We start from the raw sequence: 27,646 nt of genomic DNA, 5'->3' as shown, positions 1-27,646 counted from the left end.
GCTGCAATAAGGGCATCGACTTGGGCTATGATATTATCTGACAATCACCTGGGAACAGATTCACTTCTAGCTTCATGTGGTTAGAGTCAAAATCTAGTTCCTTGCGGACTGCCACATTCAGGGATTTAGTTTCTTGTTGTTGGCTGTTGGCCAGCTGTCCCCTTCAGCTCCTTGTCACATGTACCGTTCCATATGGCAGCTCACAACATGGCCACTTGCTTCTTCAAAGCAAACAAGTCACAGGGAGTATCCTTGCAAGATGGGCATCATAATCTTACGTAGTATACACGCTCATGTGCATCCTGTCACCTTGGCCATGTTCCATTGATTAGAAGCAAGTCACAGCACTTGCCCACACTGACGGGGGGAGGGTATTGCCAAAGAGAGTGAACACCTGGGGGCAGGGACCATGGGGGCCACCCTAGGGTGGCCCCTCATGGCTGGGGTTAGCGCTCTGAGGAGGAGATGCCTGATGGGACAGATGCCCCAGGAGCTGGATGCAGAACTCTGAGGAGGGGGCACTACCAGCTGGTGCTAGTGTCTTTGAAGGGGCATGATGAGGCTGGTTATAGAAATGTTGGGAAAATAGATACGGCCTTATTTGGTCCTACACAGACTGCAAGAGAGCAGGAAGCAACCTCAGGAGCTAGGGCTCTTCCTGATCTCACTGTCCAACCACTTTACAAGACCTTGTGACTTGCTATTTCTGGAATTCTTCAGCTCATTCCTGACTTTATCCTTGGTCCATTCACTCATTCCTACTTACCCATGGAGGTGAGTCCCACCTTTCTCCACCTCTTGATTCTTGCTTTTTAAATATCTGTAGAGAAGGAGGAGGGTTGAGACCAGCCAGCTGTGAAGCACAGTGATGTCAGCTGCAGAGGAAGCAGGGGAGAGAAAGGCACAGGAGTGTTGCTACAGAGTCTCAGGAGTTCGACAGACCAACATGCTGGAGAGAGGGCTCTTGGCATAACCGACTATGACCTCCTTCATCTGCATTCAGCAACCATTGAAAAGCTGTGGGGATGCCTTTCCCAAAGCGGGGAGCCTGCATTAGATCCAACCTAGGCTTTTGAATCTACAGATTTTTTTTCAAAAGCACACAGAGCCCTTTGCTGCATTAACAACATTAGCCATATCCACTAAGTAAAAAGAAAGTATAGTCCTGCACCATATATGGTAGCATATTGTCACACTTTCTACAATATACATTCATACAGCCAGTCGTGATATACGTTTATCAGTAGACTTCTCTGCTTTGGTCTCTTCGATTATGTTATCAACCACAATATATACAATTCTCAATGAAAATATGTAAGAACTAGAGCTGAACAGAAGACTCTTTAGGGTTCTGACTATTAGAATAGTCAGCAAATACATCACTTGGATCCACTGAAGCAATTTTGACCATTGATTAGCCAGCCACTCTTACAGAAACGCAGTCCAAAGCTTTCCCAATCCTTTGAACCTCAGTGGTTTTCTGAATCGTTGAAAATGGCCACACTTGATGGTGCTGGCTGAGTGCAAAGTGCCCAGACTTCCCAGGCCTCACAGGAGGAAACTCTCCACAAACATCACCGGTGGCCACCAGAGGAGCCATTTCAATACCAGTTATCACTGTTGATGTTCCCAGGTGCTGTCCCCGGGTGCTCCAAGATGGTCAACTTTGACTTTCAACTTGGCCCCATAGAACTTGTGTCTTCTCCAGAGTCTTGCACACAGTTGCCATTCAGGAAATAATTGCAGAATGAATAGTGGTTGCAGTACATTTTTAAAGCCCTTTGAAAGTAAGAAAGAGAATAAACAGGTTGGCTGGCCTGGTGGCGCAGGCGGTTAGAGCTCCATACTCCTAACTCCGAAGGCTGCCGGTTCGATTCCCACGTGGGCCAGTGGGCTCTCAACAACCAAAAAAAAAAAAGAAAAAAAAAAAAGAAAAAGAATAAACAGGTTGACTCTTCTGTGGGTAAAACTTTTGTCATCGTCCCATTTGTTTAGATGAGAAAGAATACAGAACAAAGAGTTCAAAATCTAAAACTTTTGGAAGAATTATTCATATCTTCTATGGTTTAAAATTATTGCCTGTTGTCCCCTAGAAATAACATGCTCCAGCTGAAGGAGTTGGACTAAAGGCAGTCTTGATTCTTTAAAATGTGGTGTTCTGAATGCATACTAAACACTAGCTGTGCATTATGCAATATTTAGAGGAAATAGAAATGATCTAAATTAGGATTTTCCAGATGTGTTTTTCAGAACCGGTAAGAGAATACAAGAGATGAGCATTTTTCTCCCTCAAGTTCTAATATAGGAGAAAAGAAAACATTTATCCAGGCTCAGAGAAGTTTTATATAAAGGAAACCTGCATACTTTTATTAACTACTTCATTTCCCAAACTCTTTGACTGCAGAACTCTTTTCTTTGTGGAATGCTACATGCCATGTGTATTAGAGAGATGCTGCAAAAAATGAGACCCAACAATATAATGATTTAAACAATACGTTGATTTCTATCTCAGGTAGCCGTCCAGGGCAGGTTGGAAGACCACTCTGCTCCACACAGCTAGTTAGTATTCCCAGTTCCATCAGGTTTTTCCACCATCCCCTAGAACGTCATCTTTGTATGGTCAAAACTGGGTCACAGGCCTATAGCCAATGAAAAAGTATTGTATACTTGAAAGTTTCTCAGAGTAGATCAGAAGTGTTCTTACCACACACACGCAAAAGAGAGAGTTAACTTTGTTAGGTAGTGGAAGTGTTAATTATCTTGATCTTGGTAATCATTCTACAATGTATATGTATATCAAATCATCACATTGTGTATTTTAAATATTTACACTTATGTTTGTCAGTCATTCCTCAATAAACTTAGAAAAACATATAGTTCTAAAAAAAAGCAAAACAAAACCAAAAAACCTTCCCCTTCAAAAACTGGGTCACAAGCATATCTCCATTCCAGTTCATAGGTAGAGAAGAAATTGAAGGATCACATGTGCTGTATTTTAAGGCTCAACCCTGAAGTAGCACACATCGCCTTTTGTCAATTTCTATTGGTGAAAACTTTGTCACATGGTAATTCCTAGCTTCAAGAAGAAGTAGAAATTATAGACCTTAGTAATGGAGGCCATTTCCCAGCTACCACTCCATTAATATGTATCATAGTCACCCAACCAGCCTGCAGTAAAGCAGGGACTAGAATCCAGGTCTTCCAACTCCTGGTCCAGATTTCTCATTGCCACACTAGCATTTTTGTATTCATCCAACACATATGGAGCCCTCTTGTATGCCAGGCTCCATGTCAGAGTATAAGGATGGAAAGTTTTATAAAACACAGTCTCCTGATTACATATTTTCTCTACTGTCAGGCTTTATAAATGGATAAACTTAATAGTCATAGCATCATGCTGCTTTCACAGACCAAGAGAATGCATAGTCCTGACAAGGAAGAAACACATATGAACAGAGAATCCTAAACTAGACCCCAATACATTTGAAAAGTGAGTATATGGACAAGACATTTAAAATTATAACTGAAAGGTAAGTATTCATGGAAATTGGTGTTAGGTTCACTGGGAATATAGAAAAAAATAAAGCTGATTTACCTCATTTTTTAAAATGCAAGGAATTGCTTAAACAAGACTCCCAAGCTGAGGACCAGATTTTCTTTTAGTTGAAGTAGGGAAAACCCATGACCCTACCCAGCCCGGAAAACCCCCACTTATGTACCAGGAGATAATGGATCAAAGACTGCCACATGTACTTGAAAACCAATCAGAAAGTTCCCTCACTTCCCCAAATCCCACCCTACTAGAAAATCCCACCCTAAAAGAATACTCACGAGAAACTCATAGGATTTACTTTTTCCAGTCCATAAAACTCACTTTTCTTTCAACTCCCTTCCAGTCTCTGCTGTAAAGGAAGTGATAACAGTGACTCCCTTACAATAATAAGCTTTGAATAAATAGTCTTCAATGAACGCTATGAGTGGTCTTTGTCCTCTTGACAAAATAATTACAGGTTGGTCAAATATTGAATTAAAAGAAAAAGAAATCACGAATATTCTAGAAGAAAACATATTTTAAAGAATAACTTTGGAATGGGAGGAATCTTTCAGACAAAACACAAAATCCAGAAGCCAAAAGGAAAACGATAAAAGAAATTAGGTTAAACAGGAAGCAAAAAATTTTTATATAAAACATTTTTAAAAGTAAAAGATACATTTTCCAAACATATAACAAAGGATTAATGTACTTGATATACAAGAAACTTTAAAAAATTTATAAAAATAACAAGAAAAATGGACAGAGAGTAAACATAGGAAAATAAATACAAATAACCAATAAATATATGAAAAGAAGATCATCCTCACACATAATCAAAGAGATACAAATTAAAACGAGATACTTAAAAAGTCTATTAGAATGTCAAATATTTAAATGTTTGACAGTATCCAATATTGGCAAGGGTATAAGGAAACAGGTACTTTCATACCGTGTTGGGAGCAGGATAAGTCACTATTGAATGTTTCAAAGTCAGTTTATAACAACTATCAAAATTGAAGTTGTGCATACCCCTTGATCTTGCAATTTTATTTCTAGGAATTTATTTTATGAGCAAAGATATATATGAACAGAGATATTCAGGTTTTTATGTGTAGGTTTTGTTTGGACATAGTTTTCATTTTGGGGGAATAAATGCTCAGGAGTGTGACTGCTGTTTAATTTTTAAAGAAACTACGAAACTCTTTTCCAGAGTGGCTATACCATTTCTCATTCCCACTGGCAAATTATCAGCGATCCCTTTTCATTGTGTCATTTCCCAAATTTAGTATTCTCAATGCTTTTTCAATCTTTAAAAAATTTGTGCTATTTTTCCTACTTAAAAAAAAATCATTCAAAATTCATAGTTTATATTAGGTTTCACTCGTTGTGTTGTACATTCTATGGGTTTTGACAGATGTATAATGACATGTATCTACCATTATATTGTTTCTTACTATTTTTTAAACTAGTTTCAGGTGTACAAAACAATGTAATAGTTAAACATTTATCATTTATATCCCTCACAGTGATAACCTCCCCCATCCACTATCCCTCTGACATCGCACACAGCCATTACCTTTCCACTGTCTCTATTCCTGATGCTGTACTCCACTTCTTGTATGTTTCTTACTGTTTTTAATTTTAGCCATTGATATTAGATGTGTTAATAATATTTCATTGGTAGTTTTAATTTGCATTTTCCTAATGGCTAAAAATGTTGAACTTCTATTCATGTGCTTATTTGCCATCCATATATCATATTTTGTGAAATATCTTTCATGTCTGTTGCCCACTTTCTAGTTGGATATTTTTGTTTTGTTTTGTTTTAGTTTTCAGAGTTCTTTGTGTAATCTAGATACAAATTCTTTGTCAGATATATGGTTTGCAAGTATTTTCTCTCAGTCTGTAGCTTGGTTTTTCATCCTCTGAGCAGGGTCTTTGGCAGAGCAAACATTGTAATTTTGATGAAGTCTCATTTATCATTTTTTCTTTAATAGTCTGTCTTTGGTGTCATATGCAGAACTCTTTCCCTAGCTTGACTTGCCTGTGTTAGTTTCCTAGGGTTGGTTGCCATAACAAATCACCATAAACGTGGTGACTTAAAGAAGAGAAAATTATTTTTACCTCCTACTGTGGCAGAATATTCATTAATTATGTTCATGTATACTATTTCCTGTCATCTCTCTAAATAAGTAATTATTCTTAAGTTATGCCCCCTTTCTTTTTGCTACTAGCTTTGTTTCCTTGGGTGTAAATTCTTCCATTGGTTGAAGTTGTGGCCTACGTCAGATCATGTCTGTTGGTACTTAGCCCTATATCCACTTTTCTATAATCCCCTTTGTATTCCGGAAGCTGGGGGTCTGAAATGTCATATCCTAGACTCCCTTGCCAGATGAGTGTCAATGAGATTATGCAAATGGGAGACAATTGTGCAATATTGAAGGGGGTTGGGGGGAGAAGCCATTGTCCTTCAGGTGGTGTCCTCGGCAGTGTCAGTGGTCCTGGCTACTGTTCAGTGCAGTGGTAGAAGCTCTAGCAGCCCAGCCAGTGAGTGTAGGCTTATGGGCTACAGCTCCAGGGCAGTAGCTGCTTCCTGATCTCTGGGCAACACCGTCTCCCTCGCTTTGCTTCTCCAGCTTTTGTAAAATTACTGTGGCGGATTCCTTGACTAATACAGGATTTTGGTATTGGGAGTCGTCCAAGGACACAGGCTCTCATAGATATGAATCCAGGGTTGCTTATCTGAACTGGCCTTCTTGCCCGTAGAAGTGGGCTACCGTTAGTCTAAAGTGTGAGTGACAAACCAGGTAGTTACATTAGTGTCTAAGGTTGCCTTGGATGAAGTGCAATTGTAGCCCATCCTTTGGAAGAGATAAAGGAATTGTTTCCTTTCCTGCTATTAGGGATTTGGGGATGGGGTGGAAGGTTACAGGGCATGCCTACTGTGCCATCTTGCTCCAGTCTTCCGTATTATTTTTCAAAACAGTGATTATGCTTATTAAGATTATTTTTTCAATCACAAGAAGGAAAAATCTATGACAATATTTAACCTTACTTATGGGAAACTTAGGCATGTAGCCTGCTGTTTCAATATCCCAATTCACATGCTGAAGGGGATTGAACTGTAGCTATGATACCTTGGAGGAAATGATCACATTTTTTTTTTTAAGTATAATTTCCATTTTATTTTTTCCCCGAGAATATTTCTTCAGTCCTTAAGGACTTAGCTCCTTACATGGGCTTTGGTGGAGGTTGTGGGGCAGCACCCGCAGGTCTAAATCGAGGTGGGGGTGTTCGGTCCTTCTGGGCTTCAGGGGAACGATTCCTGACTACCTTACTGTGAATGGCACAACTCACACAGTAATGTAGTTTCACATACAGCTTGGGAAGCACATAGGCGTCGAAGACACTCGCTTCGGAAATGTCCCTAACGGCTGCGGCCTCTACTATGTTTCGAATGACGAACTTCTTAATGGCCTTGTCCTTGGGCACGCATCGGGCGCAGTTGGTGCAACGAATAGGCTGCACATGGCCGCGGCCTTTTTTGGTACGACCATTGTTTCTTCTTTTTTTGGTCATCTTGGAAGCGAGGACCCGAGAAAGGGATCACATTTTTTTATTATTTCATTCTTGGTAGTAACAGTGCTGTCCTGGGGAAAAGATCAGCCTCAAGGTGTTTTTGACTGAATGTGTTTCAGTGGTTCAGTCTCTAAACCACAATGCCACAGAATTGCCTCTCTTCATATGATGGTCTTTGTGGGAAAGGCAGATTTCCCTGAGGCCTGATTGGAGGCTTTCGCAATGTCTGGCTGACAGCCAGACCCATCACAGTCTCGGTGTGATTTTAGGGCTAAAGTTATTCCACCTTGTGCAATAGTTAAAGCCTGCAATAATCAGCTGCGTTCCCATAAGGCTGATGCTTTTTATGACAACCTTTTAAGGTTGTCATAAAGCTACCCTGAAATGCATGCATGAATCTTAGGGTCTCAGAGTCCAGCAGGAGGGGTGACGGACATGAGGTATTAGGAAGAATATGGGTTTTGTAGTCGGACAGATCTGGGTTCAGATCTTGGATCTGTGCCTTGGACAAGTCACTTAACCTAATGAGCACCACATACTTTATTTGTAAAATGGGAGACAATCATAGTGATCTCCAAGGGAAGATTAAATATGATCACTTCCTTATTCATTGATTCAATATTTATTATTGCTTACCTTGTACCAGACCTTATTCCAGGGTCTAGAGGACATAACATTGAATAGGCAAAGCACGGGCTCTCATAAAGTTTACATTCTAGTAAGGAGAGACAGGTAGTAACACAGACCAAAAATTAAATAAGAAAATGCCACAATAGAAATGAAACAGTGATGTAAGAGACTTGCTACAGTTTCTCTTTGTTTTCTCTTTGGTCCAACCCACCTGGTACACTGTATAGAAATTTTCACAGGCCCCTTATCTAAGCCAGTGGGCCTCAGGACTCCAATCTTAATGACTTAATGTGACTGATTTCTCTAGAAACATTTGCATACAGCAGGTCCTCGAATAACATCATTTTGTTCTACGTTTGTTATAATGTTGATGAGAGGCTATAGGAATTTAACTCTTGTTTAAATCAGTTAAACTATGGTAAAATTGGTTTTTGAAGTTTGATGTCTCTTCACTTAAAGTTGCAGAACCCACTGACGATGTTAAGTGAGGACTTACTAGGTTAGTCCTTGAGATGGACTTTTCGGCTCCATGTGGCCAGTGGAGGTGGTATTCGGGGGCAGGTAGACACTTGCTCAGCCTCTGCCTGAGACCATCCTGTTTCTGAATGTCTTGTAGAAGTTATTACTGGGACCTTAACCCCTTGCTGGGATTATGATTTAATGCATCAGAATTCGTGGCTTTCAAGAACCAGCTTTAATTCTGCCTTTCTAAAACAGAATATGGGTTTGCCAAGAAAGAGTCCAAGGTGATGAATGTTGTCATTTCAAGCCTAAACCTTCTAGGATTCCCAACCTGGGTGGCCACCTCTGGTCCTCCAGGTGGCTCCAGCCCAAGAGCTGGGTTCCCCAATAGGTGGATTAGGCTCATGCTTAAGGAGCTGGCAAAATGAGAACTCACATACTCATCAAAAGTTAGCTTTCAAAACTTACTTGGAATTTTGGAAACAGAAAAATATTGAAAGGTGTGTGGGGACAAAGCCCCCCAAAAAACAGTTTCCAGGCTCTCGGCCTCACATAGAAAGGTGCTGGCTCGGGTAGTAAATGGCCATCAACTGTGATCAGATGGCCAGCAGCTGTGGCTAGTTGGCTGTCAGCTGTAACCCGTAAGCCATTGGCCACTAATATAACTGCTGTGGCTACGCTAGCAAAGAGAAATGGGGGCTAGCAAGAAGATGGTGGCTGGCAAGCGCGGACTGCTGTTAGGCAGATTATGTAGATCCTGCTTCCTGTGTCTCCAGCCCAGCCGCCAGAGAGAATATATTGGTTTGACTCCCCTATCTATGGTTCCGTGGGTATTCCTTTTTGGCCTTATCGTGTCCTGCGTTCTTGGGCGGAGAGTGGGAGCTGAGACCCTGCATGACAAATGGCGCAGCGAGCAGGGTCCCCTGCGTGACAAGGTGGTTTTCTGATATTACAATTTATGGAATTTTTCTCTTGTATTGAATTTGAATTACATAGGGGTGGAGGGGGGTTCCAGAATCTTTTGGAATTTGGAGCTTCTAAAGGTCTTAATGTTGCCCTCCCCCATACCACCCTAGAAACTTCCTCTCACCTCAGATCTCAGGATTAAGACGCAAAGTCTTCCCCAAATCTGGGGTCCAGGCTGCAGCATGAAGGATGTGTTGTATTTTTTACTCTATTGCGGCCCACTCTGGTTGCTTCCTGTTCTGAAGTGCTAATGACTGAACCATACAGTCCCATACTTTATTGTGCACAACGAGCAGGAGTATGATGGTGGTAATTTGTGTCTCTAACTTATTATGGAACATTTCTGTGGAGAGGGAGTTCTCCTGGACCACCAGGCAATTTATTTTACATGAGGAATTTCCTCCATCAAATGCAGAAATAACTTGTTTTCTTGATTCTGGTCTTGCCCCTTGCCCCATCTTCTGCTGCTGTTGCAGGAAGCAAAAATAAGGTCCAAGGCCTGGGAACATGAGTGTTTGACTGAAGCTCCACTTGGCCTCCCAAGCTCAAGCTGGGTTGCACCAAATTCCCTGGGGTAGAAACCTAGGGCAGCTGCCAGGGGCAAGGTGCCGGCCCAGTGGTCTCTGGCCCTCACTGGGTTGGCCAATGAGAAGGGACAACTATAAGGTGGGGACAGCCTGCCCCCAGGAGTACCAGGCTTTTGTGGCTGGACCATCTCCTCACTTTCATGCTGACAGCAGTCTATGGGTCTGATTCCGCACTTGAGGGTAAGAGCATTTGATTCAAGTTCCAGACTGGGTGTCGGGGTGGCTGCCCTCAGTGGAGCCTCTGGCTGTTTTATGCCACGTTCTCCTGTTATAGAAGGGTGGGGATGGATACAGACAAAACTCTGACCAGAGCAGCTTCCTCGATTCTCTAACAACTCCAAGAAAAAAGAAACTCTTCCTCTGGTCAAAATGCCTGGGACCATCCCGAATTTTGCCCAGTTCACTTGAGGGCAAGATGCTTGTCCAGAGAAAAAGTTAGAATCAGTGAGGTGCCAGGGATGGCCCAGCGACAGAATCCAATTAAGTAAGAGGAGAAGGGGATCAATTGTTGCTCAAAGAAAGAAGCACAGGACGAGATAGCTGGGGAAAAGCCTGAGTTCGGACCTAAGACTGAGTTTGGAATCCAGCCCTATCATGTGATTCCACTCAGCAGATATTATTGAGCAGATTCGATGGGCCAGACATTGGGTTGGGTTCACGAGATACTAAAATGAGTGAGACATGGTTGTTGTCTACTCACTTGGGGGAATCTGTAGGTATGGGAATATCTACACAGATGTGGGGCTATCTCACAGGCTGTTTGAGAGGCTCAAATGAGACAAAGTGAGAAAAGGGCCTGGCATATGCTGGGAGCTTATGAACAATCTTATTTTTAGAAGACATTTTCTGACAGAAACAACTGGATCTATCCTGCCTTTGTCAAACCTGACTCCGCTTGCCCCAGGGAGCACAGTGTTTGCGCATCCGGGTTGTTTCAGCTGTAGATGCAGAGGTCAGAGTGGAAGGCATTTCAGAGGCCAGGCCTTTGGTGTCGGAGGATGTGGGTCCCCCCTCTGCCGAGGCTCTGGTTTTCAGATCAAGCCTTGCAAGGAGGACAGCCACCTCACTCTTGGTGACTCCTTTATTAGCGGTAAGGCCGGCTCCTCCTGACAAGGTTGGGAAGCAGGGGAACCCTTTATGCTGGTAGAATATTCACAAAGGAACATGAGAGTATCAGCTTTGTTCTTGAAGCAGAGCAATGGGAAGGGAGCCCTGCAGTTTGCTTGGCAGTCCTTGTGTCTGCCCTCCCTTAATTCTTCAGGAATTATAAAGACAGACACGGGACTTGGTTGTTTTCCTTTCTAAGATGGCTATGGGGACAAACTTTTCACCTACTCTTTGTGAAGCCAGGAGACCAGCAGCCCCAGACACTTGGCTGAGGTCAAGATGTAGAAGCTTTGGTGACTAGAAGCTTTCAGTCAGGAGGGATTCCTTCATGTGGAGAGAGACTGATTACCTAAAAATGTGGTGGAGGGATGCTCTGCTTTACCAGTTTCTTGAGAATGTGTGTGTGTGTGTGTGTGTGTGTGAGTGTGAGTGTGTGAGTGTGTGTGAGTGTATGTGTGAGTGTGTGTCTGAGTGTGTGTGTGAGTGTGTGTGTGTGTGTCTGTGTGTGTGAGACAGAGAGAGAGAGAAAGAGAGATTGATTTGGGCCTGGGGATGCTGAGAGTTCTCCCAGGGCTGAGTAAAAGCTTTCAGGCAATCCTCCTGGGAGTTGAGTTAATTCCTGGTTCTTTCATTTATCATTAGGTTACACCATGTGAAATGGCCAGTATTCTACTATTTTTGAACTTTAAAAGTGACAAGTTCGTATAATACAACCGAAGAGTTGCATGATTTTAAGCCAGCATTTTGGTCTCTCTCAGTCTCAGATTCTTCTGTACGGTGGAGTCAAAAGCGGAGCTGTGGGGAGGATTAAATGAAATAAGGTTTGCAAGTGCCTTATGCAATTTATACTCCAAAGTACTCCTGCCAATTTCAAGTGTTCTCACGTCCCTCATCATAATGACCTCATTTAGCAGAGTAAGAAACTAAATCTGAGAAGCCTTTTTAGAGGCAGTATAATGTAATGGAAAGGTTCACTGGTTTGGAAGTCAGCATGGGAATCTCACAGGGATCATCTCCTTATGATCACAGGGAAATCTCTCAGTTTCCCATCTCTAAAGTTGGGGCTATTTTCCTTGCTTCCTGGAGTTCTTGTAAAGATTAAAATAAATAATAAAATAAATAATGCGTAAAACCTCCTACTGTGGGAGCTGGCTTCTAGGAGTGTCTAATAAATGCACCCCTTTCTTTCTACTTAACCTCCCATTTGTAAAAACAGGGCAGGGGTGAGAAGATTTCCTGGGGTCCCTTTTGTCTCTCAGGGACTTTGTGAACTGTGCTTTAATGCCCTTTCCTGCTGGAAGAGTTGGCACTGGGTTTGGTGACCTCTTTCCCCCATACTGCTGTGTCCCCTGCCAGTCCCAAAGGAGACCCCATTTTTGCATTTCACAAGATTCTGCTGTTGTTACTGAAATTCCAACAGGTCAAAGTGGAATTTCTCATACATTTTAATGTATGAAAATGAGACATCAGACTACAGCCCTTCAGGATGCGGAGAATATCATGAACATTCCCTCGTATACTTTTTAAAAGTGAACAGATCCATGCTGACGCACGGTGTGCCATGAAAGCCAGTGCGGTACAAATAATTCAGCCTTTGAATTTCAAAGTGCACTTCTGTCTTCTTTTGCCTCTTATCCATGGGCAGAAGTTACCAAATCTCTCTGGTCCTCAGATTTCTCTCATGGGAACTGAGACCTACCTCCTGTAGTTGTGGGCATGAAGTGAGATTAAAGAGGTGATCCATAAATGTTTGTTTGCGTCCCTTCTCTTCGCTTACACATGTGGATCACCTTATAAACTTATAAAATACTTTTTCATACTTTTAGTCAATTGGTTCTTACAATAATAATGTGAAATAGGTTAGGTAAGGATTAATATCATTAGGAATCACATTTGCAGGCAAAGAGCATGAAGTCCAAGATGTGGGGTGGGGGAAGGGAAGTCACCCAATGAGTTAATAGTGGAGCAAAGAATAGAAACCAGGTCACTTGCATCATGATGTGGAGGTTTATTCACTCTGCTGTCTGTTATATCCCCATCCTATGGGGTGAAATAGTAAAAGGCAGATGCGTGACCCTGATGCTGTTTTCCTCCTCTGGACTATGCCAACGAGTCCATTATTGGATGTTGGCAGACCTGAGTTTGATTTCCAGCTCCAGTACATGTAGTTCTGGGATTCTGAACAAGTTATTTAACCTCCTCGAAGCCCACTTTCCTCATCTTTAAAATGGATATAGTTATAGCTAAGATTTATTGAGCTCTGACATGTGCCAGACACTGTTCTGAGTACTTTATATGGAATATATCACTTAATCTTCCAAGAAGCATATGACAGAAACATGTTACAGGTAAGGATAAAATTATTTTCACTCAAGTACTGAAATCATAGTACTCCCTATTCTACCACATACCGTCTCTCAAGATGGTTGTGAGAATTAAACGAGATATTAAGTGAGGCAAGAACTTTACAAATGGCATTCTACAATGACAAAGAATTATAAGTGGCACTTGGGATTTAGCTTCAAGATCCATGTAAAAGTTTTCTTTATACACACATTCAAATCTTAGATTTCAGTCTTAGATTACAGTTTCTATTCCCCCAATGGAAATAGAATTCTTTCAGAATCAAAGTGTAACAATTGCTGTATCTAAACAAAGAGTACACATAATTTTAGAATGTTATTTTTTGAAAATTAGGCAGCTCTGCACTGACTTTCAATTGTATTAAATGCTGATTTTTCTACCCAGAACTAGGTTAGAAGACAACCTTCTTTTTCAATCAAAATCTGTAGCATCAGAGACTTCCTGGGATCCTGTATTCATCTTCCCTCCACTTCTCCTTTCAGTACCTCTTCCCCATGCTACCGTCATGGAACCCAATTGTTCCTGTTAGTGGAAAAATCTGTCCATAACACTGAAGTGTTGAGGACAGAATGCCTTTCCGTGCGTGGGCTGGGAGAATGTACTCCTTTCAATAGTTTGGAGGAAGCCCCTCACCCTTTATCTTTGGGGCCCTTTGTAGCTGCGTCCACCAGTTCTCACGTTCTGGATTCTCTCCTCCTATCTCCCTATGGACAAGAGCACAGCCTCACAGATTCTGCCCTCCTCATTTCTGGAGAAAACAAGTACAGAGTCTCTCAGAGTTCTTCTCAGGAGTTTTATTGCTAACCCCAGAAGGAATAAAGAATGGAGGTGACAAACAGTGGGAAAATATAAAGACCTATGAAGTCTTAAAAGTCTCAGAAGAAGTATTCTTCCTAAATACAAAAGGGGCTTGGCTGGTCTCTCCTCCTTGTCTGCTTATTAACTCTACTCTTTCTTCTTATCTAAGGACAAGCTAAGCCTAAACTGTCTCATTTTATTTCCAGCAGCTGTTGAGAACACCTTCCTGAGCCCTTCAAATCCAGTAGAGGGCGACAAAGGTACATGCAGATAGTAAGAGTGAGCCGTGACTAGAGACTTGACCACCAGGGAGCAGCATCCGTGTCTTGTCAGCACCTGTCTGTCTCAGTTGCTGTGTTTGCCTGTCTCTGTCTCTCTTCTCCATTCTCCGGTCTCATTCTCAATTCTGTTTATAAGATCATATTAGAACTTAATATTTGATAAATGATGCATCGGATCACTAGAGAGGGAAAATATTAATTCAATTAAAAATGTCTTTAAACAACTAGTCTTCAAATAGGGAGAAATTATTTGAGTATTTTAGATCACAGCTTACACCAAAACAAAATCTCAGAGATGGATTAAATAGTGAATTTTAAAATTTGTCAAACAATAGAAGAAATTAAAATAGGACATTTACCAAACCCTGGCACAGATAAGGACTATTGAACACTTAGAAACAAACAAAAATATCAACAGAGTTGACTATGTAAAAATCTAAAACTTCTGTCACTTAAAAATCAGTATAAACAAAACAAAAGAATGATCTGCACACTAGAGAAAATAGTGATAGCACATATGACAAAGTTTTGGCATAAAGAGTTCACACAAATTAATTCAAACAAAATACATTGTGTCTTTAGTAAATTAATTGAGAAAAAACACTAACACAGTATCCTGAATGAGGAAATTGGGATAAGAAATTAAATTAGAAAATAGGCTTTTAATAAAATGTACAGCTCACTAACGTTCTAGGTAGGAAGGCACTATTTCTTTTATTCACTAAGCTAACAACAAAAAACCTGTTTTCAATGATAATACTAGAGTGATAGTATAACAATATTACCTCATAACAGTATAATAAACTGCAATTTGAGAATGTGCATTAAGAGCTTTAAAAATGTTTGTACCTTTTGATCCAGTAATTTTACTTCTGGGAATATGTCATAACAGGGCAATAATTTGGGAATAAGCTACATGTCTAAGGATATTTTTATAGAGTTAAAACAAAATTTAAAATGGAAATAAGCTAAAAGTTCAACAAAATGGAAATAGCTAAGTATATTTTGGTTGTATCCATTTGATGGACTAGCACACACACATTTAAAATGATGACTATAAAAAGTAGAAAATGACAAGGCAAAAATGGGGAATAAAATTTCTACATAAAGTATGTTTTCCACTATGTTTCAAAATAAAAAGAAATTCTTGGGGTGGAGGATTGTTTTGTTTTCTGTAGTTTCCAAAGTGTTTATATTACTAGTTTTAATGAACATATACATGTGTGTGAGTGTATATGTAAAAGATGACTATCTATACGAATATATATATAATATATATATAATATATATGTATATATATATGATCATATATGTGAAAGATGAGTTGGTTGTGTCACTCAGAGTTCTTCCTGTATCCCTCACAGAGGAGCTGTCTCCTGTAGACAAACCCGATTCTGGAGACTGTGTTATCTACAAGAAACAAGCCAACTGATGAAAAATAGTGAGTTTTTATTAGGGGAAAAGAAAATGCACATGGATTGTGTTTTGTTTAGAGTCAAATTATTGGGATTAACCACCTCTCAAACTCCACAGAGGATCTTAGTGATGCCTAGAGCCCATTTCTCTCTCTGTGGTGCTTTCAACTTCCTGATGAGAGAGGGAGGGGGACACTAAGACTCTGGCAATCAGATGTGGGGGCTAAAATCACCCTACTACTATCAGAGGCAGAAGCTAGGAGGGGTCTAGAGTTCCTCTGTGTGTAAAGGACCATCTTCTGGGAGGGGGCTATGGAGGGATGATTCTGAGACAGTCCCTTGGCTACATGTATCACTTGGGCTTTTTGCTAGGGTTTCCATAATACATATTTCAAATACACTCCACCCTCCCTTTTTTTCTTCTTCTTCTTTTCTCCTTCCCTTTGTTCCTCCTTCCATCCTCTCTCTGGCTTTTCTGCTCTTCCTTTTTTATTTTTCGTTTTAAAAATATTTATTTGGGCTCTACTCTGTGATGGTCATATGTTAGGCTTTACTACCTCTCCCTGCTCCCTGCCCAGTGCTTATAGTTTAATGGGGGAAATGGGTGAGCAAATCAGGGATTACAGTACAGTGCAAGAAGTGCAATGCTAGAGAGGGAGCAGAGAAGAGGAACAATCAACCCAGTTGGGGAGGGAGAATCAGGAGGGTCTCCTGAGAGATGACTTCTCAACTATGTCCTGAAAGCTGTGTTGGGATCAGGCATACGAGAAGGTGCAGCTAAGGGTGGCCCAGGCAAATAGCCAGTGGATATTCTCACGGGACAGTGTATTTCTGATGATCTGACTACTCCAAGGCAATGCTGTGTGTGCGTGTGTGTGTGTGTGTGCATAGTGCACGGGCATACATGTGTATATGTATGTGCATGCATGCATGTATGCATGTACGTAAGATACCAGATGGTTTAATGTGACCCAGGAGAAAGGGAGAGGAAGAAAGAGAATGGGAGAACAGACATAGAAAATGAGGGAAAGGGACATGAAGAAGGAAAAGGAAGGAGCTGAGAGAGAGAAGTTGGTTAGAACTGACTGGAATGATCTGAGTCAATATGCTTAGACAACTCAAGGGAAAGACTCTTGATACGTTGTTTCTTGGAGCTTTCCCTGTGCCTGGTCCTCTGCTCAGATATGAGGAAATTGGAGGAGTGCTGTCCTGACATCACTGAACTCACAATCCTGTTGAGAAAAGGAGACTACACACAAGGAGTGATGCTAAATACTGCAAATTTCAGGGAAGAAAAAGATCAAGGTGCCTTGTAGTAGTCAGAAAAGTCTTCCTGGAAGAGGTGTGCATTGGGAGAGCAGGTCTCAGGAGTGGACTCTACTGAGATGGCCAGTCTTGCTTAGATCCCGAATGGGTGTGCTATGTGGGTTCTGCTCTCTCATGGCTGACAATGCAGATTGGGATTCCAGGACTCAGGATGCTGTTGCCACTAGCTGTTCTGCTGCTACTAGTCCTGCCCAGTCACGCCCAGGATACCGCGACTGAAAAACCTGGAGTCCTGCTTCCCCTGCCCAAGGGGGTCTGCAATGGTTGGATGGCAGGCATCCCAGGGTATCCTGGCCACAATGGGATCCCGGGCCGCGATGGCAGAGATGGCGCCCCTGGTGAGAAGGGAGAGAAAGGAGATGCAGGTAAGAAGTTTTTGGCCTCCTCGATCAGATTTCTGGGTAGAGGAGCACTTCTAGAACTATACGAGGGCATTGTTATTGAGTAAGGCCTAGATACAGGGAAGAAGCAAAGCTTTCTGATGTGACCCATAAGCAACTTAAAGTGGATTTGGAGTTGGCCCGTCAGTGGTGAGAAGAGGTGGTACCTGTGAAATCAAGTTCCCTTGATTCTACTCTATTCAGATCTCTTTCCCCATTTCCTTTCTCATCCCCACCCTCATCCATCCCTATTCTCAGTCTGTTAACATTCCTATTTCCATTCTTGTCCATTTAATTCCCATTCAATTCAGTGGCATTCAACCACACTTAATGTATACCTCCTGCAGGTCACAGTCCTGCTCCTGGAGAATTCTTGGTCTAGTTAAGAAGGTAAGTCTAATGCACAAGACTCTGTGAGAGATTATTACAAGGAAGTGTACTACAAGTATGCCAATTGAATGAGGACAAATGCTCAAGGTATGGGACAGAGACAACATACCCTCAGGGAAGACTTGGGTTAACAATGAAGGCTTTAAGGAGGAGGAAGGACTAGAGCTAGGCCTTGAAGGATGAGTGAACAGAATAAAGGAGGGAGGGCATCCAAGACCTGGGATAGAAGAGCAAAAGTATGGTTGGTTGAGCCAGCACATAAAGAGTTGGCAGGTGGTTATTGACCTGAAATCTTTCAATAAAGGTTGATATACCATTTAAAAAAATAAGACAAAAAGCAGGTGGAGAGGAGGTGATGGAGAGTGATAGGAGACAAGATTGGAGAGAATTTATGGGAGCCTGCTAGGGGGATGTGGAAGGAGGAGGTCTAACTCTCCCCTTTGGGAACTCCTATTGGTTCTTTGCTCTGTAAGTCAAGCAGGTTTTGAGTAGGGGCTATAGGGACAGTATTTTATACTGCAGGAGTTCTGTTTCTTGTGGTCATTGATGTCTTTTCATTCCTTAGGTCTTGTTGGTCCTAAGGGTGACACTGGTGAAACTGGAGTGACTGGGGTTGAAGGTCCCCGAGGCTTTCCAGGAGTCCAAGGCAGGAAAGGAGAACCTGGAGAAAGTGCCTATGTATACCGCTCAGCATTCAGTGTGGGATTGGAGACCCGAGTCACTGTCCCTAATGTTCCCATTCGCTTTACCAAAATCTTCTACAATCAACAAAACCACTATGATACCACCACAGGCAAATTCCATTGCAACATTCCTGGGTTATACTACTTCTCCTACCACATTACAGTCTACTTGAAGGATGTGAAACTCAGCCTCTACAAGAAGGACAAGGCTGTGCTCTTCACCTTTGACCAATATCAGGACCAGGACTTGGACCAAGCCTCCGGCTCTGTGCTCCTCCATCTGGGGTTGGGCGACCAAGTCTGGCTCCAAGTGTATGGGGATGGGGAGCATAATGGGCTCTATGCAGATAATGTCAATGACTCCACCTTCACAGGCTTCCTTCTCTACCATGATATCAACTGATCACCACTAACTCAGAGCCTCTACCGGGCCAAACAAGCCAAGTCAAAGAACAGTACACAGTGTAGTTAGGAGATTGATGTTATTATCTAGTTGGAGGGCTCTGAACATTATTCATTCATTTACTCATTCATTCATTTATCAAGCACTTTTTAAAAAAAATTATATACTACATTCCCAGTTCTAAAGAAGACATGTTCCTTGGCCTCAAGGAGCTGGCATATAGTGGCAATAAAAGGATAAAGCATTTACTGGATATGCTTCACGTATGACAAGATAACCGACTACAACAAAGTATTTGGCAGTCCTATTCTGTGCCCACTGTTTCTCTTCATGTTCATGCCAATCCTGTGAGGTACACAGAAAATATATTATTCTCCTTTTTTCACTCAGGGTCCTGAGGCTGAGAGAGTTAAGGGAAAGCCTAAGATCACACAGGTAGTAAGTGGCGGAGCTGGAAATCACACCAGGGCCATGGACCTTCTCTATTATACTGTGTCGTTTTCAGGAGTATATGGCCTCTTTGAGATGTTGGTAGTGGGTCTCTCATCCATCTCACCTGAGGGCTTCTTAATTGGTCTTCATCATGAATTAAGCCTCCCCCGGAAGAGCTCCCTCAGAGCAGGTAGTTCTGACCAGGTCCCATTCCAGCTGGACTACTCAGCAGCCCCTGCATTACTCCGTACTGTCTTTTCTCTGTGTCTTTCCTCATGCTCTTGTCTCCAGACCAGAAAGCCACCTACATGTCCATGTGCTGAGACATTCCCTGTTCCGGAAAGCCACCTGATCAGGAAGCTTCCCTGATGTGATTTCTCTTTCCTGCAAACCTTCCTCATACATGGTGCCCCTGTGCTTCTTCATGTGTTATCCTGTGCACCAGACCGGGGACAACTTCCCTGAAGAACCACGTTTACTTCACTTCTGGGTCCCTTCACTTGTCCTTGATCAAAGCCTCCTGAAGACCAATCTCTTGAATCTCACGTCTACCCAGAATTAACTCTCTTCACATAACTGTTCAGTCTCTTTATATACATAATTCTTATCTACAAAAATATTTTCATTTTAGGAACTGCCTGATTTTAAGCACCTAATCCTTGTTCCACTGGATGGTTTGAATCATTTCCGTTGAGGTTAGGGAAGATTGTGCTTTCCAGAACACTTAAAGAATTTTCCCTCAAGGGGGTAGCTTGAGCCTGCAATGCAAAACCCATGAAGGAATTTGGAAACCATTCTTTCCTTGAGTGCCAACAGGGTCTGGGAAGACCTGATCCTTCTGAATCTATTCTTGTTCTTTAAGAATTACCAAGGAAAGAGAAAGAAAACAAAAGAAAATGATAACTGTCTGAAGTGATAGATCTGATAATTAGCTTGATTATGATTATTTCACAATGTATACCTATATCAAATCATCAAATTGTACACCTTAAATATGCACAATTTTAAAATGTCATATAGTCCTCAAAAAAAAAAAAAGGAATTATGAATGGTTGATAGTGGTAAACATTCTCTCAGGAGACAATAGCTTGAGCAATACTCTTCAAAGTTTTCAGTAAAAGCAGAGTTAATAGCATTCTGTAAAATATAGAAATGGAAAACCTATTTTTTTGCTTACAGTTTTAAATCCTAAATGATTACCTTTTATATGTGTGTTACTATTCGTTAAGTGATTATTTCTATATATAAAGCTTTGTCTTTTAAAATGTTTTCGTATCATTATTTTCTACCAGTAAAGATACTGTCCAGCATTAAAAGTAGAATCACTTGCATCACAAGGCTTTTGTTTTCATTTTTGGAGAAAGACATGGGGTTGAGAGAGGAACGAAGGAGTAAAGCTTGTGTTATTCAGGACTCTGTGAATGACAGAAAATTCAACTCAAATTAACTTAAGCAAAAAAAAAAAAAAAAAAAAAAAAACTTAACAAAATTTCTTTTGCATAATGGAAAATACCAGAGCTGTTCTGTCAACCAGAAGCTCAAGTGATACCATTAAAGACCTTTTCTGTCTATCCTTCCGCACTGCCTACGGCAGTGTAGGCTTCACCCTCAGGCTTTACACTGTACAGCTCTAGTCTCTCCCTCAAGATATCAAAAAGATTAGCCTGCCAGCCATCATACTCTCCCACCACATCATCTAGCCAAAGGGGCATCCTCTTTTCTAGTGGTTCCTAAAGAGGAAATAAGAAGTTCTCTCTCCCGGAAGTCCTAGCAAGTGTGTCCTTGCATCTTGGTGGCTCTGGCTGGTTTGTATACCCATCTCTGATGGGTCACCGGTGTCAGGAGGATGGACTGTACTTATTGACTTAAGTTGATCATGGCTTAAGCTGGGGAACGAGTATTTTCCCTAAAGCAAAATCTGGATACCGTTACCAGAAATGGGAGAACAGATGATGAATCCAAAAAACACTTGTTCACAACAAACTGTTAATGTTTTGTGTGAGTTTTCTCAGGTTTCTCAGAGAACTATTAATGGAAAATTACTATTGATTTTCTCTAAAGTTTCATCTAGTGGTAGCTAATGTCTGGCCCTATTCACAGTCCCTTATGCGGCTAGGGTGGGATCCTCACAGCACCGGACATGATGTCACACTTACTCTAAACCCTCTGGAGCAGGATCATTTCTTTGTGGTGACAGAAAGGGCCAATTTTCATAACACCCTCTGAGGGGAATTGTGGCCAAGATTTTAGAATTAATGGTCCCATGACGTTCAAGTGTAATTGTAGATTTGTCTATTTCTCTTCAGTTCTGTCAGCTTTTGCTTCATGCATTTTGGAACTGTCTTGTTAGGTACATACACATTTAGTATTACGTCTTCTTGGTGAATTTACTCTTTCTTTATTTATAATGTCTATCTTTATCTCTGGTAATTTTCCCTATTCTGAAGTCTACTTTGTCTGAAGTTGATATAGGCATTCTAGGCCTCTTTGGATTATTGTTTTCATGGGATGTCTTTTTCCATCATGTTACTTTAAATCTATCTATATTATTATATTTGAAATCGGTTTTCTTATAGACTGCATGTGATTGAGTCTTGTTTTCTATCTAATCTGAAAATCTCTGTCTTTTAATTTGTGTTTAGACTACTTATATTTAATATATTTGTTGTTATGGTTGGATTTATAGCTATTGTTTTATTTATTTACTATTTGCCCCTTCTATTTCATTTTCTTTCCTGGCTTCTTTTGGGTTATTTGAATATTTCACAGTATTTTATCTAAATTTATTTGTTGGCTTTTGGACTGTGTGTCTTTGTAGTAATTTTTTTTGGAGTAATTGCTCTAAAGATTATAATGTATATACCTAACTTTTCATAGTCTACATAGAACTAATATTTTACCACTTCGAGTAAAATAGAGAAGCATTATAAACGTATAGGTTCTTTACCCTACGGTGTCATGTTGTGGTAGTGATATATATTACATCTAGGTACATGGAAGCATTACGATGTTATAATTTTTGCTTCCAACAGTCATACGTATTTTAAAGAATTTAAGAACACAAAATACTCTGTTTATCCAGATATTCATCATTTCTTTTGTTCTCTCTTCATTCCTAAAGTTCTGCATTTCCCTCTGGTATAATTTCCCCACATCCTGAAGAACTTTCTTTAGCATTTCTTTTAAAACAAGTCTGCTGGTGATAAATTCTCTTAGTTTCCTTTCACCTAAGAATGTCTTTATTTTGCCTATATTCCTGAAGGATATTTTTGCTAGATATTTTTGTCAGCTCTGAGTTGACAGTTCTTTCAGTTCTTTCTTTCTTTCTTTACTTACCTATTTGTTTGTTTGTTTGTTTGTTTTCTAGCACTTTAAAGATGTTGTCTCACTGTCTTCTGGGCTCCATGGTTTCTTATAAAAAGTCTGCAGTCATAGTTTCACTTATGTATAATTTATTTTTTCTTCTGACTACTTTTAAGATGTTTTCTTTACCTTTGGTTTTCAACAGTTTGATTATGATGTGTCTCGGTATAGTTTCCTTTGAGCTTACCCTTATTGGGATTCATTGAATTTCCTGAATCTATAAATACATGTCTTCCACCAAATTTGGAAAGTTTTCTGCCATTATTTCTTTATATCTATATCTATATCTATATATCTATATAAAGAAAATATATATTTCTTTATATGTATATATAAAGAATATATATATATATATATATTCTTTAAATTAAAGTTTATTGGGGTGACAATTTTTAGTAAAGTTACATAGATTTCAGGTTAAATGTATTTTCTGCATCAATTTCTTTTTTTTTTTTCTGAGATTCCAATGATATGACCATTAGATTGATAGGCATCTAAAGCTGTTTTCATTTATTTCAGTCTTTTTCTTTCTGTTCTTTTTGCATCATTTCTATTGATCTATCTTGAAGTTTTCTTTCCTCAGTTGTCTCCATTCTACTGTCAACTTCCTCAGGTGTCTTGTTAATTTCAGATATTTTTCAGTTTAAGATTTTCCTTTTAGTTCTTTCTTTAAAAAAATTATCTTTTTTTTACTGAGAACTTTTATTCTTCCATTTATTTCAAGAATGTTCATTTTTACCTCATGGTTATAATAGATGTTTTAAAGTCTGTGTTTGATAATTCCAATTGGATTAATATTGGGATGGACATCTGTTGATTATCTCCTCCTGTGTATTGGTCAGAATTTCCTTGTTCTTGTGCATTAGTAATTTTGAATTGTATCCAGAATATTTTGAATATTATGTTATGAGATTCTGGGTTCTATTAAAATTCTCTAGAGAATGCTGGGCTTTTTCGTTTGCTTTTTTTTTGCTTGTGTTAGCAGTAATTAATTGGCTTAGGTTCAGAATACAAGTTGTGTTTCATCTTCATTGGGTAATTCCAATATCAATTCAGTTATCAAGACTTTGCTATGCTTTCTGGGTCTATCTGTCACATATAATACTCAGAGTTTAGTCGGGGACTTTGGTTGTTCAGTTCTTGAAGCCTCTGTTATGCTTCTTTGAGTCTACTCTGCATGTGTACAACGGGGGGCGGGGAAGATGATGAAGGGGTTTTATGTAGGGTTCCATTCAGAATTAAAAGATGTCCTTTTCCAACTCTTTCCTCTCTGGCATTTCCTGATATTCTCCACCCCCCAGGGACTGTTCGTTTCCTGGTTCTTATGACCAAGAAGCTAGGCTTCTCTCCAAGTTTTAGTTTTCTGCACTGTTGTGCTGTTCTGTGTGACTAGGGTTGCCTTTGGGGATAAAGCAGCAAGAGAAAGTAAGAAAAATAAAATAACAAGGATATCTCACATTCTTTGATCAGCACAGCCCCTTTTACATAGAGAGATGGATACACAATTCCAGGACTTGACCTGCCCCAGATCAGATCCATGAGACAGAAAAGAAAAAGACTTCATAAAACTCACTCAGACTGAGTTGTTATTCAAGTTTTGACTATAGTCCTCAATCTGCCTGCTATTGTTTACTTTTCAGACTTTTCATGCACTTTTTTATTTTTTTCATTTTATCCAGTTTTTGGTTGTAATAACTGTAAAGGTAGACTATAATTGTCTTACTCCATCTAGGATGGTACTGGACATCCCATGTCCTATGACATTCCTGAAGAAAGATAAAGAGAAGGGACTGAGGGACTATATGCTCCAAGAAGACATGCAGTGTACCCTAAAGTTGATGGAAATCAAAGAAAATAAGTCCAATCTTGAGATAGGTTATTGCTGAAGAGAAAATGTATAGGATACCAAAATCTCCTTGACCAAGTGAGGTCTTGATTTTAATTCCAGCTTCTGATTTTTCCTGTGTCCCGAGGGATTGAGAAGAATACATCACATGCTGTGCAAAGACTAAAGTAGTTGGCACGACTGCCCCCGCAGGGATCAAAGAAGAAGTTTACTTGCAACTTCAGAAATTTTATTTCATATAGTGTTTTACTTAAGAATGTTTGGGAATATCCAGGTTTTTAGGAGTGTTTGGAAATAACTAGATTTTTGCTTTGATCTTTCAGTTTTCACTGAGCAAGGAAACATGATTTTGAACAAAAATTCACTATAGAAAAAAAAAAACACATCACCCAAAAGTAAGTGAAACAATAAAAATGTGGAGACCTCTTCATTTTATTAGTTATGTGTGTACCACAAGATCAGGTTACGTGGAATTCCCAGGTTAGTATTAAGGTTTAAGGTGCAGTTCAGTTGTGGTCAGAGTTAGGGCTGCAGACAGGTTAGGGTCAATCTTTTCTTCTTCCTAGTTTTAAGACATTTGTGGGATAGAGTATTTACACAACCTGCAGCTCTCCTGTCAGTAATCATGTAAATACTATTAATGGAACAACTCGTCTTTGTAAAATGAGTCATTCAATTTGCTATATGACTGGAAAGTCTGGTTATTAGAAGGAAATATGATGAAATGTCTCACTCGTCATTTATATGCCCAAGTTCTGAGGACTGCACTGAGGTTCTTTGTAAGTATGATATAAGAAAGAAAAAAAGATCTTGCAAAATAGCTTGTTTATGCCAGCTGAAATAGGTTGAGTCAATGTTTAACCATTTGTTATTAAAATATTTTGTGAATTAGAAATAGAATGCTATTTACTTAACATGATAAAGACTAACAAATTCTAAACAAATGTACATTGTTATACTAAATAGTGAAACATGAAACATGTTCCCATTAAAATTGAGTACAAAACAAGGATGACCTTCTTTCACCATTCTTACTCAATGTTTTAGAAGTTCTGTTGCTTCCTCTTATCCTTGAACTCCCTCTTATTTTATTCATGTTCTTATTACAGTCTTCCATAGAACGGGCACTCATGGGAAGCTTTTGTTTTGTTTTGTTTTGCTTGGTTTATATTTTTTTCTCTCAGGTTGGGTTCTTGGCTCCTCTTTGGCACTTTGTTTGTTTCTTTTTGTTTTTCTGTAGTATACCTGATTCCAGCTTGCGTATGTTGAATGTGGGAAGCTCTTTCTAGACTTTCAGTTCTCTCTGAGATAGTGAGGGTAAATTTTTCCATGACTTACCTCGCTGATAATTGCATGTCTCACCTCTATGCTGCAGGGTTGAGCTAAAATTTCACTTCCTATGCACCCTACTGAGACTGAGGGCAGAAAGGGTAGGAGCAGACCTCTGTTGGGGCTGTGTGCAGCCTTTGTTGAGCAGCCTGGGTTTTACTCTCTCTTCTGAAATAATGTTAAATATCTTGTACCAGAAATTAATCCATCCTGTTGGCCATGCATCCTACTCTCGTGGTGGAATACCTCTGGATTCCTGATACCATGTGTGGGGAGAGAGCCAGGAGTGCAATTTCCAGGCTCTCGGCCTCATGTATAAAGGTGCTGGCCCGGGTAGTAAATGGCCATCAACTGTGATTGGATGGCCATCAGCTGTGGCTAGTTGGCCGTCAGCTGTAACCAGTGAGCCATTGGCCACTAATATAACTGCCGGGGCTACGCTAGCAGAGAATGGGGGCTAGCAAGAAGATGGTGGTGTAGTGGTGTGGTGTAGCGGTGTGAAATGGTGGTGTGGCGTCCTGGCATGGTGTGGCGTGGCGGAGTGTGGATTACGGATTGCAGAGAGGCGGATTGCAGCTAGCAAGTGAGGTTGGTTGGTAGAGACAAGTGGACGGCGGGTTGTGGATCGTTTGGCTCCTTCTTCCTGTGTCTCCAACCCAGCTGCCAGCGAGATGATAGTGGTCTGACTCCTGTATCTATGGCTCCGTGGGTGTTCCTTTTTGGCCTCACCATATCCTGCATTCCTATATGGGGAGCGGGACCAGAGACCCCTCATGACACCGTGTTTCCCGAAAATAAGTCCTAACCAGAAAATAAGCCCTAGCATGATTTTTCAGGATGACATCCCCTGAACATAAGCCCTAATGCATCTTTTGGAGCAAAAATTAATATAAGACCCGGTCTTATTTTCAGGGAAACTCAGTAGTTCCCTGGGGCTTTTCTTGTGTCTACTGAGATCTTCAAGTTGGAACTTGTACTCTGATTGTCATTTCCTTGAGCTGCTTACTTACCTCTTGAGTCTGTTTCTCCAGGTTGGGGAGTACTGATGAGAACTCTCAGGAATTTTTCCAGCCCCTTTCTTTCCTCAGTCATGGTGGTTAGGAGGCTGTAGCTTAGAAGCTGTGCCTTGCTCTATCAGAATCTCTTGTTTCTCTCCTAAATAGCCACATTTCGAAGTTTATGACTTGTAGTTACACCCCTTTTTTTATTTTGCTGCTGGTGAATTTTCAGAGGTGTTTGTTTGTTTTTCTCTTTTGTGATAATAATCTGTAATAAAAGATTGTTTTAAGTGGTAATATTTAATATGGACGTGGGGACATGAATTTGGCATCGTTAGAGACTATTGCTGAGGTTATTAATTATTATAATTCTTTGGAAATAAATATCACATTTTTTTCATGGGCTTAAAATGTTCATACATTTTGCCCAGTAATTAATTTTCTGAGATTATATATGAAGGAAATAACCCTAAATGTGGGGGAAAAAATCTCTGGGTGAAAAAATATTTGTTGCAGTATCATTCATAATGGAGGAAAATAGGAAACAAATTCAATTATGAAGAGACAATTAAAATTATACTATGGTTGCATACCAAGATATTTTACATCCATGAAGAATGGTATTTTCAAATAATTTTTAATTACCCAAGAAATTCTTATCTAATTATGTTAAGCAAAAAAATCAAAAAAATCGTACAGAATTGTGGTAAATGGTTGTTGGCATGCATAGAAAGAGATTGGAAGCCCACAAAAATACTTAAAAAAAATAGTT

At 40.2% G+C, this 27,646-nt stretch overlaps 2 protein-coding genes across 8 annotated transcripts; one reads left to right on the top strand and one right to left on the bottom strand.

The window, feature by feature from the left end:
- Nucleotides 1–6,766: 6,766 nt before the first annotated feature.
- LOC308505401 (small ribosomal subunit protein eS26-like) lies at nt 6,767–7,118 on the bottom strand (the record flags this gene model as incomplete). The annotated part of the gene is made up of 1 exon (XM_081067528.1): nt 6,767–7,118. The coding sequence occupies exon 1, from the start codon at nt 7,112–7,114 to the stop codon at nt 6,767–6,769; it is 348 nt and encodes a 115-aa protein (XP_080923654.1). The 5' UTR covers nt 7,115–7,118.
- Nucleotides 7,119–9,819: 2,701 nt separating this feature from the next.
- On the top strand, nt 9,820–20,786 carry ADIPOQ (adiponectin, C1Q and collagen domain containing). Of its 7 annotated transcripts, none has more exons than XM_081071867.1 (6): nt 9,862–9,939; nt 11,509–11,687; nt 14,238–14,288; nt 15,674–15,750; nt 17,194–17,415; nt 18,386–20,786. In XM_081071867.1, exons 4-6 carry the CDS (start codon nt 15,741–15,743, stop codon nt 18,904–18,906), a joined length of 753 nt encoding a protein of 250 aa, XP_080927993.1. In that variant the 5' UTR covers nt 9,862–9,939; nt 11,509–11,687; nt 14,238–14,288; nt 15,674–15,740; the 3' UTR covers nt 18,907–20,786. The 7 variants fall into 7 exon arrangements, with proteins under 7 accessions (XP_080927990.1, XP_080927987.1, XP_080927993.1 ...); XM_081071865.1 differs by having other exon boundaries at nt 9,867–9,939; nt 14,235–14,288; XM_081071864.1 differs by lacking the exon at nt 11,509–11,687 and having other exon boundaries at nt 9,820–9,939; nt 14,235–14,288.
- The last annotated feature ends 6,860 nt before the right edge of the window (nt 20,787–27,646 follow it).

This window comes from Rhinolophus hipposideros (assembly GCF_964194185.1).
Source record: "Rhinolophus hipposideros genome assembly, chromosome: 2".
Classification (NCBI taxonomy): domain Eukaryota; kingdom Metazoa; phylum Chordata; class Mammalia; order Chiroptera; family Rhinolophidae; genus Rhinolophus; species Rhinolophus hipposideros.
This window is presented reverse-complemented; position numbering and strand designations above follow the sequence as displayed.